Source organism: Pollachius pollachius, assembly GCF_949987615.1.
Source record: "Pollachius pollachius genome assembly, chromosome: 14".
NCBI classification, from domain to species: Eukaryota; Metazoa; Chordata; class Actinopteri; order Gadiformes; family Gadidae; genus Pollachius; species Pollachius pollachius.
Window position 1 is genome coordinate 16,860,797 of NC_136947.1, and position 10,611 is coordinate 16,871,407.

The window sequence follows — 10,611 nt, forward strand, 5'->3', positions numbered from 1 at the left end:
AAAATGTAACTGTAATGTTCAAAATATGTCAAATAACAACGTGTTATCTGAGGATACTCGTAAACAGTGCAATATACTCTAAAATTGCCATTTTCTAACAAATTCATCAACGAAGCTCAAGTCACAGTATACGATTTCTTAATAATAGTTTAACATTGATGTGTGCAAAAAAACCCAGACACATTCAGTTAGTCTTTAAAAAAGGTTCGACCTGTTTGATAGAGCGAGAGACACGTCAAACAACCCCTCTCCTAGAATCTCCATTGGTGTAGCCCAGTCTCCAGCTGTATACCCACTCTGTAGTATAAATATTTTTGTTGATGAACCGTAAGACGACAGACTAGCATATTATTTAAATAACAAATATTTAGATATAAAAATACAAATATGAATTTTTCCTTTTTAAAAAGAAGCGTGCCAGGGCAGAGTGGTGGCATCAGTGTTGGCACCGAAGCAAAGGTTCATGCAAATAGATGGAGAAAAGTAGACTTTCATTTATAGAAGACGATAAACACCAAGAATTAGCAAAACAAAAAGAACCAAATCAAAGAAAACCTCTTTCCCATCAATTTCATGAATAGCATCTCAAACATTTACTGTATATTCCACCTCACCGCTGGCCTCTGTCACTACTGAAAAGGTGAAAAAAGATATGTGCAGGTATAGATTTAGCTACATAAAAGGTGCTACAACCTGCACCCTTTACCAATGGGGATAAGAACACAATAAACCGCAGTCTATTTGAATCCAATCTGTGGGTTAGTGTGTGTTTCAACAAGAAGGGCCACAACTAGCCGCTTCATTATTCTCATTATCATCATTAATATGATTACTATGAATATTGTCGTTATTATTATTAAGAAAATATTAACATTGCACCATCCTCGAATAGCCTGTGAGTTATACAACGGGTCTCCTCTCTCTCTAGTAGACTTGAGCGTTGGTTGGTCTGTTTTCAGAGAACATTGTAGCAGCAGGAATGCATTCTGGTCCGACCAGTGCTGAAAGAACAGCTCCCTTGAATGCAACGTCGCTGGAGTCGATCAACAAAGCGAAGCGTTGGGGGGAAGTGGGGTGGAGGGGGGCGGGGGTGTCTTCGAAGCTTAACCTACATATAGACCTACCGACCTACTGTACAACTATTGAAACAGGGCTGGAAATTATATATGTTCAGCCCCCCGGTCGTAGTATACATAGGCCTATATATATTTCTTTTTTTTTTGTTGCTTACAGCGCTTTTAGAAATAAATATGGTGGTGAAGTATGTTCGTCCGTCCAGAGGTCAGCCGGGGCTGGGACCACCCGGGGCAGCGGTCCACCACCTCCACGTCTCGCTGCGTTGCAGTGGTTAAAATCGGGATTCTTTTGGAGAATTGCCAGCAATCCCATGATAAATCTTGGTCTTTTCCAGAGCGTCTCTCATCTCTCTCTCTCTCTCTCCCCACACCTCATCTCCCTCGAATCTTCTTCCATCGTCTTCCTCTTTGCTTTATCTCTCTCTCTCTCTCTCCATCTCCTCCTCCCTTCCTTTCTTCCACTCTCCTCTCGTCCCATCCCTTGTCTTCGCGTCGTGCCGTCGTTCCCCTCTTACTACAATCCTCGAACATGCACAGCCGACAAGTGCTTTTCAAATCGGTGATCAAAAATAAAAAGTCTGCGAGGGCCCATCCTTCCTCCTCCAGTCTACACGCCGGGGGACTTGTCTGTCATCCCCTTCAGGACCTCGTCTATTCGGTCGTCCTCGATCACCACTGTGTGGGGGGGGGGGGGGGGGGGAGACAAGGAAATAGCCTCCTGTTACTGATACCGTTCATAAATCAAACGTTACATTCATTAATGAGACTAACGGGTGGGGTTGGGGTTGGGGGGTTGAAGTGATAACAATGCATCGTAGCTGATGATTGCGCCAGTTTATCGAAGGTGCGTTTTTTTTGTATAAAGGGCCTCAAAAAACACAAATAAAAACACATTGTACGATCAGATGCAAAACAAGCACCTATAAAGCAAGTTACAGGTATTTGGTTAACACATATGGTGTGTTGGTAGGGATAACAAAGCCCCGAGTTTGAAATGACTGAGACAATGCAATATAAAATTAATGGACTTCAACCCACCTCGCTTGGCTCGGCCGATCTGCCCCAGCTTCGGGGGTCTCTTCGCCTGCGACGCCGCGAAAAAGGCGTTCGAGTCCTGAAGTCCGCAGCTAAAGGACATCTGGCTGACCTCACTGTCCGCTCCGTAGCCGTTCATTTTGCCCTCGTTGTATGGCAGAACCTCGGACATTGTGGCACCGCAACTGAGTGATCAACAACTGCAACTGGAGAGGAACAAAAACAACCACGTCGGGTCAAAACTCGTGCTGCTGCTGCTGAATTAGAAATAAGATCTAATTCCTTTCGTGAGGTGGATTGCACTTGTTAAGTTTCCCGTGCCTGAATCCGTTTGAGAAAAGAAGGAAAACACAATTGGCAGCTCGACGTGCAAGTGTACTTTAGTGGTCCGTTCCCGCGTCGTGATGCGGTGGTTCTGTTGTTGTGGGTCCAATGCGAGGCGAGAGCGGAGAGTTGTGTTCAGCTGCGTTGCTGGCTGATGTCTGGTGAGGGAAGTGGGAGATCCCGGGATCATAAAGGAAACCCAGGCGGAACGGTGAAGTCATCCATCCGGGCTTGATGCGTGTGTTCGTGGCGTGCGAGTGTGTGCATGCCTGCGTGCGTGCATGCGTGTGTGCGTGCGTGCGTGCGTGTGTTCGCGTTTGCATGCGTGTGTGCATGCGTGTGTGTGTGCGCGCGTGTGTGCGTGTGTGCGTGTGTGTGTGTGTGTGTGTGTGTGTGTGTGCGCGTCTAGCGGGGGACTCCGAGTGTTAGAGGAGTAAGGGTGACCTCAACAGGCGAGAAGAGTAAATGCAGGAAAGCAAAAAGCAAGAAGTTAAAACCAAAGCATCGCCATAGAAGGCTGCAGTTGATGCATTGTGCTGTGCATGTCTTTTTACATCGCAAGAACCATCACTTTCATCTCTATAAGTTAATTGAATGATCGATGTGATGAAGATATTGTTAACGTTGTTATGTGGGCTGTGTAGAAAATGTCTACAGAAATACTTGAATGATGTCATCACTCCTGTTAACTAAAACTAGACGTCATATAACTATAATGGCCTAATAGCCATGCAGAATAGGTACACACCCTACCACACCAGGTAGGGTGTGTGACTATAAGCTGAAAGGTTCTTGGTTTGATGCCCAACATCTCTGTTCTGTCCTCCATCCAACACCTACCTGTTCCAATCGTTTATTAATACCATTACTATTATTACATCCAATCGGCCCACTCATTTATGCTCTTTTAAAATCAAATCTCCTGAAATGGGATCTGCCGTTGGTGTTAAACCAATGCTTCCTGCCCCTGTCCTTACATGAGAAGCCCTTCATCTCTTGGTTACCTTCTCTGATGACTCACTCCTCTGCCCGCTGTGAGGACGTGAGCGATGGCTCTCTACAACTATGTGACCTCTGACCTCCCGTCTCTTTTCCTGTCGTTGCGTTCCAAAGACTATTCCAGATCAGGGGTGGTTTACCGATGAACGCAGCGCCAACGTTTTAGGAGCAGCCATCCTCAAGCTCAATTACGGGAATCGCCTCAGTTTGAAGATGTATAGACACACAGCCAATTTGATAATGATACAAAACGACAGTTTTTATCAAATCAAATTTTTGCTTGCTGGTTCTTATATTGGTATATCTACCATATAATCATTACATGATAGATATATATGGTATGGAGATATGGAGTCTAAGTCAATACATTATATTATAATGACTAAGACACTTTATCTAAGCTAAGGGTTTTGTTTAGCTCCAGATAGAATAGAATTAGTCATATTGTTTTGGTGTACTTTTCCTGACAACATCCTTTTCTTATTTAACTATATATATATATATATATATAAATAGGGCCCGCTGTATATATATATATATATATATATATATACAGCGGGCCCTCCAACGCAGCACTAGATGGGACGAGTTGATTGATAAGGTGTCCTGAGGTTGTTCCAAGGGAGGGGTCAAGGGTTTTCCCATGATGTCGTCAGTCAGTGTCAGAGTTGGAAGACCCTTTGGCCCCGGATGCAACAGGTGTCCCTTGAGGTTTCCATCATAGGCTTTCCAGGAAAAGTACTTCACTGCTTTTGCCAACTAACTAATACTCTTTCAGACGGCAGCCATGTTGTCTAGGGACACCAATATAAAGACCTTGCTCTCCCGCTCTCTCTCGCGTGCGCGCACTCTCTCTTGCTCTCTCTCTAATAGTTGCTCTCCAGGAGGCAATAGTTCTTAATCATCAAACTCATTCTCCCAACCTCATCCTCTCAACTGCAGTCTGCAACCCTTATTTGTGAGTGTGTGTGTGTGTGTGTGTGTGTGTGTGTGTGTGTGTGTGTGTGTATGCTCTTGAAACCTAACCTCCAATTACAAGCAAATCACAGCTGCTGAGTCACTCTGTCTCTATCCCTGAATCCCATAACCAATCTTTTACTGATATGCACACACACACACACACACACACACACACACACACACACACACACACACACACACACACAACACACACACACACACAAACACACACACACACACACACGCACGCACACACACTTGTTCCACACTTGTTCCTCCCTCTTGAACAGTCGAGAACCTGGACAAAAAAAACAGCAATAACAAGCTGAGAGCATGGCGCCTGGTCTAAGATCGATATGACCCCTGCCTAGAGGTGTGTGTGTGTGTGTGTGTGTGTGTGTGTGTGTGTGTGTGTGTGTGTGTGTGTGTGTGTGTGTGTGTGTGTGTGTGTGTGTGGTGTGTGTTTGTGTGTGTGCCTATGGTGTTTTTTTCTTGGTGGAGACAAATTTGTCAAAATGAACCAGGAAAGATATATATAATCCATATAATTAGAACATCGATTTCCAAATAGAGACAAAAACTTACTACAGCTGCAGCCCTTGCCCAAATGGATGTGCTTCTCTGGTTCTCTCCCCTCATCATTAAAGTTCACGCTGTTCCCATGCCTAAACGATGTCTCTCTCTTACTCCATATCTCTCCCCCCCCCCCCCCACGTTCAATGGAGCTGGTTCTGAGATGAGAACAGAATCAAAGCCAGAGGTGGATTCAAGCAATATCACAGAAGATGCTAGTTCATATACATTTATTGTGCAATTTTACACATTGTGTCGAAATCCCAAATGAAACCACCCAACAGATAGGCAAAGCCATACGTCCGTCCTATCCATTATGCATCCTACAAACCAGCAGTATCCCTGTGCCATCACGATGGCCTCCCTAATACCGCTGCTCCTCTCTTCAGGGAAACCGCACAGCAAGCTGTTGATGAGAAGAGAAAGCCGGCAGTCACACACGACGTCGGGGGAAAGTGGGTCAGCGAGAAGGCGCTTTGCCAGGCAGATGGTGGGCACCAGGCAGCTGTGGTAATTGGCGGCGCGGGGGCTCGCACGCTGTTATGGCTCCCTTCCACAGAAACGTCAATGTCACCTAGCATCCCGCTGCGCGTCTGCGTGCTTCCAGAAGCCTCTCTGCAAGAGCTTAAAGAATGATGAATGACGAGGTTGAGTCAGGACTGCTACGGCGTGAAGCAGGTTTGGGATTAATGGTAGATGGGTAAAGTTCAACGCGCGACAACACCCATCCCCGACACAAGCTTGGTTTAGCCTCAACCCTTGAAGTACTTCAAGGTATTTATTGTATTTCAAAATATCATCATTGGTCAAGGGGTATCACAATTAATTTGATGCAATGAGTTCATGTACTGGATATTCTGATAAGCCTGTCATCAAACATCCATGGCTGAGAGACTGATGTTTTCCGACTTGTGTCATCCTCAGTACCTCAGTGCATGAGGAAAGGGAGACACCTAGTGGTCAAGCAACTATTCAAACCCAAACGTGAACTTCTTTAATTAGTAATCCTACTAGGAAATAAGCCAAAACACATTTCCTAGTGGTGCTTGCAATGTGTATCCGATGTCTGCCCATGATGTCATCGGGGATGCATCATGCCGACACGGCAACAAACGCTATAAATAAATTGAATAATAGATGTTTATGCCCCGGAGTGCTTCCGCCCCAATGAGGACCAACAGAAATGGACGTTGTGCTGTCTCATTGTTAGAACCATGTAGGATAATGAGCCAGTAGCAACAGTCAGTAGCAGTGTTTTTTCTGTGCACCGATGGGTCGATAATAGTCTGCTCCATGAGGGGCCACAGCTGTTGCTCCGTAGAGAGGGCTGGTGAAGTATCTGTCACAGTGAGCCCTTAAGACCGTCGAGGGAGATTTGTATGGCCTTTTCCTCCTTCACCTGCTCACAGGCTCCTTTCTCTGTATCCCCCTCCTCACCTCTCTCCTCACCCTTCCTACCCCCTGATCCCACACACACTCATTAGTGTTCTCTTCCCCCGAAACATCACTGCTGCGAAAGAACCCAAACAACAATACTGCGTACGGAGGTGGCTTTTATCTGTGTTTCAGGCTGACATCTTCCCACTGCTCATTAGAACATGACCGGGTTTGCTTACTCACTGTGTGTATGTGTGTGCGTTTGCGTGCGCGTGTTAAACATTTCCAGCTTGAGCAGTAGGGAGCCTTGTTAAAAGGACTGTTCTCATCTATATGTAAACATGACCTACTTTGCTGCCTGATGATAATTTCCAGAATGGGCAGAAAGAGAACTGATGTTACCTAATGTAATAATATCTAAGGACTCATTATTCATGATACTTCGGAGGAACACAATTTTTTTTAGTTCTTGCTTACCTACTTTCTACTATTCATACTATTTTATGATACTTTTGTTAAACTCATTTTAATCATTGAAATTATTGCTTGTTTGCTATCAAAACAATATAAACAATACAGGACCGTTATACTTCCAAATATATTATGCAATATTCTTAAATGTTCTCTTCATTGCAACTTATGTTGTGTCCTTTATATTTCTGTATGATGGTTCAGTGTAAATGTATAATCAAGGCACACTTGTCCTTTGTTGATGTGGTTTACTTAAATACAATAAAAATAGATATGTTTTTGGAGTTATTTAATCTGTAGGACTTGAAACAGGTAAATTGTAATAAAACACAGTATGTTAGACATCCAGCATCTAGTGAACCACAACTTTTCCAACGTAAGAGATAAATAACTTACGTTAAAGAAAACATTGAAAGACCAAAACCAGAATATATTAGTGCTTGCTCAGTTGACTGTACATATTTCCCCCGAAAAGTAGGTATTGTGTCGTGAAAGGCATAGGAAAGGATCTGACCCATTTGGTGTTCTAAATTAAAGGCAATAAAAAAAAAGTGTCTTCATATGATTGAAGGGCTAGGATGATCTTCACAGTATCTGCGTTCAACTCGTGAGTAAGGCACGGTCTCTGAGTGAACGGGCTTCAGGCCTGGTACAGGGGCACCACCCTCCGGATGGTCTGCCTGCATATGGGGCAGGTGGGCTGGGGCAGCGCCTGGTAGCAGCTGTAGCAGCAGCACACGTGACCACAGTCCAACAGAACGCAGCCGCGCCGCCGGCTCAGACATATCACGCAGGCGTTCTCCAGGGGCGCCGCCGCCTCGTCCCGAGAGGTCCCGGGGCCCGACGGCGATGTGGAGTCGGCCCCCAGCGTCTCGAACTCCCGCCGCAGGCGCTCCTGCTCCCAGTGGTGCTTCAGGCAGCGGTAGTAGCGCCTGGCCACCCACAGCAGCACGGCCGCCCCGGCCAGGGCGAACACGGAGGCCAGCACCTGCCACGCGGCCGCCTGGTTCTCCTGGTCGATGCGCAGGGTCTCAAAGTCCGCCGTGGTCAGGAAGTACTCGGAGCCGTCCGTGGGTGGGCGGAGCTTCAGCGCCCGGTCCGTGTCCAGGATCAGCTCCCCCACGCCCGTCAGAGTAGTACCCACCTGTAGGAAGACACACTGCGTTAGGGACGGCTCCAGAGTCGCCTCGTTCACCGCTGTTGGCAATTAACATAGTCGACTTCAAGTTAAACAACCAGTGAAACAACGACTTCTTTTAAACGTGCAAATTTGTCTTATATGATCTTACATGATGTTAACATTGTAAAATATGCCTTTATCCCAACGGCATATGTCTGGGTGCCTCACGATCGCGGCGCAGTCTGTGTGCCACGATCTGTGGCGATGCTGTGGTTTAGAATTCCCGGACGCATATAGTGTAATGCTTAGGTGTGTGTCGCATTTCATAAACAACGTCCCTCATTATAATTCTCATACACAATAACATTACTAAAAAAGGACCGTAACCATTGCAACTCTCAGCGCAAAACACATTTTTTAACATCTCGTAGTGTTCATAGTCCAGCAGAAATGGGTTCACTGGCTCTTTAAGACAAAATGATATCTTCATTCATTAGCGATTCCGGAGATCTGTGTCTTGAACATGTCTAGAGCAAACAGGGGTAAGCTTGACTCCCTCCACACTCAACGGGTTCTTGGTTCAAACCCCAGTGTCTGCAGTCAGTTATACATGAGCCTAAGCCATGACCCCTACCTGCTCATTCATGAGTATCAAAACCACAAGAAAACAAGTACCCAGTAAGTGGACCTGGGTAAAAGCTGAATGACTTTAGATACAGTACCCACCACATAGAACCAAGCGGTCAAACCCACCCTGAGCATCTCTTCTGTCTCCAGCTGGCCTTTGGGCTTCTCCCCGCTCAGGTACTGTCCGATGATGTCGCTGAAGCCGTACATGGCCTGGTGGAACTTCTCGTGGATCACCTCCATGTTGAGGGCCGACGCCTCCAGGGGGGACAGCACCCGGACCACCGCCTCCTCCGACCCCGCCAAGTGGAAGGGCACGGCATGGACCCGCTGGTGCAGCACGCGCTCGCTGTCCGTCCTGTACGGAGACACACACACACACGCATACACACACACACGTGGTACATGGTTAAATAAAATCTCAGCTGGATGTTTTTCTAGGTTAACCATTGGGATTTCCCCCAATTGAAAGGGGAAGTTGTTCATTGCTGTTGTTAAGAACTTTGGCACTAAAATAATCACGTCCGTTTCTAATATTAAATGATGGTTTGATCATAAAACCATATTGCGGTTTAAGTACAAAGTTGAACTAATGTACAAATGCAGTATTATTGTAGTTGGAAAAAGAAGGATCTCACACCCACCACCACCTTTCCAAACCGGCAATGCTGACCTGACTTCAAACACTATTGACGCCCTTCCCCGGGCCTAAACCATGTAATGTATCGTCTATAACCTCAATGGAACAGCCGTGTAATTGTCTTAATGAGCCCCGTCCTCACCATGCCCGAGCCAAGCTGTTCCACACCAGCTTGTGTTCCCTCAGCATCAGCTTCTGCACCACGCCGACAGCCCCCTCCTGGAACTGGCTCCTGAGCGGCTCAGACATGGGCTGAACCGTTCCTACACGGTACACAGACAGACGTGGGCGGGGTGTAGGGAGTGGTCGACCACAACCAAACTGTCTGTGTACGTCCTTGCATATGTCCGATATAATGTATATACTACCTGCCATATTTGTAGTCTTAGCTACCTTGCACATCTACGCATCTGATCGGATGCTAATTAACCTTTGTCCGTCCTCTTTTGCGAGTTCATTTTCCCAGTTCCTCACTTATTGAAATGTGAACTTGCACGGCCATGATGCTCTCACGAGGGTACCAATGACAAAAGAGTTGGATTACCTTCAATGACAACATACTGTAGACACTTTCCAGGGGTAACGTTTAGAAGGTCTGCTAGCTTTCCATCCAAGGTCAGCTGTGGAGCATCCTGTTAAAGAAATCCAGAAAGAAACAGTCCTTGACCGTCCTTGACCCAATTATTTACTAATGTTGACACATTTCCATTCAAGCTGAATCGGGGCATAGGCCTGCACATGCAGGCATTTACAAAACATTCAACTTCAGACCCTCCAGATATGATTCAAAATACTAGCTGGATAAGATCCATTCAAGCAGACGATCACATGTGAAATCATATGGTGACATTTCGATCCTGAACGTACTTTTAGCTTATCTACTGTCTTCTTCTTCTTTCTGTACACGTAGTACAGGATCCCAGAGATTGTGAGGCTGGTGCCAAGGCACAACGCCTCAACAGCACTTACAGGAAATTCCTCCATTCCATTTGCACCTTCTTCCACCTATGAAAGAAAATTAAACTGCTTAAATATGAATTATCTGCATGTGGCAGACAATTAATTCCAGAAACTACTACGTATCACTGTTAAAAGGTGCAAATAAGCTTGTTTGAGAATGCATATCAGCTCAGTACAACGAAGTTGCTGTGTATAATGACCTCATCGTTACGGATAGCTCCAATATTTAAAGGGCATGAAAGACGTGCTCGTAGCAGTTGCTTATCTTTTGGATTATTCATATTCACGCATTAAAAACATACTTGGAACATATATTTAGCTACGCTCTTGTTCATTTCAATAAATGTTTTGTGAGCGACTTAAATGCATAAAGAATCCTCATTGTTTACCTTTAAAAGGAAAGTGTCAGGCTGTCATTGCGGAAGAACCTGTCCAACTCCGTTCACGTG

The 10,611-nt window shown here is 45.6% G+C and overlaps 2 protein-coding genes across 2 annotated transcripts in view; both read right to left on the reverse strand.

Annotated features, from left to right (window-relative positions):
• camk2n2a (calcium/calmodulin-dependent protein kinase II inhibitor 2a) overlaps window positions 1–2,578 on the reverse strand; it is a 2,758-nt gene extending 180 nt beyond the window's left edge. The window contains exons 1-2 of the mRNA XM_079750198.1: window positions 2,115–2,578; window positions 1–1,751 (exon numbers count right to left, since the gene is read on the reverse strand). The exon at window positions 1–1,751 is cut by the window's left edge and continues 180 nt beyond it. Coding sequence (XP_079606324.1) covers window positions 1,684–1,751; window positions 2,115–2,283 — 237 coding nt within the window. The 5' untranslated portion in view covers window positions 2,284–2,578 and the 3' untranslated portion in view covers window positions 1–1,683. The remainder of the gene's footprint in view (window positions 1,752–2,114) is intronic.
• Window positions 2,579–7,115: 4,537 nt separating this feature from the next.
• Window positions 7,116–10,609, reverse strand: mul2 (mitochondrial E3 ubiquitin protein ligase 2). Its single transcript, XM_079751562.1, has 6 exons — window positions 10,552–10,609; window positions 10,070–10,207; window positions 9,747–9,834; window positions 9,345–9,465; window positions 8,689–8,920; window positions 7,116–7,959 (listed from the first exon to the last, which is right to left on the reverse strand). The coding sequence occupies exons 2-6, from the start codon at window positions 10,184–10,186 to the stop codon at window positions 7,456–7,458; spliced, it is 1,062 nt and encodes a 353-aa protein (XP_079607688.1). The 5' UTR covers window positions 10,187–10,207; window positions 10,552–10,609; the 3' UTR covers window positions 7,116–7,455.
• Between the last annotated feature and the right edge of the window lie 2 nt (window positions 10,610–10,611).

Bases quoted from the DNA above. Each gene is read 5' to 3' on its own strand.
- mul2 (XM_079751562.1), bottom strand. From the start codon at position 10,186: ATGGAGGAATTTCCTGTAAGTGCTGTTGAGGCGTTGTGCCTTGGCACC. The intron at 9,466-9,746 runs GTAATCCAACTC...TGTACCGTGTAG, and splicing joins ACAGTATGTTGTCATTGAAG to GAACGGTTCAGCCCATGTCT. The intron at 8,921-9,344 runs GTGAGGACGGGG...GTCTCCGTACAG, and splicing joins AACAGCTTGGCTCGGGCATG to GACGGACAGCGAGCGCGTGC.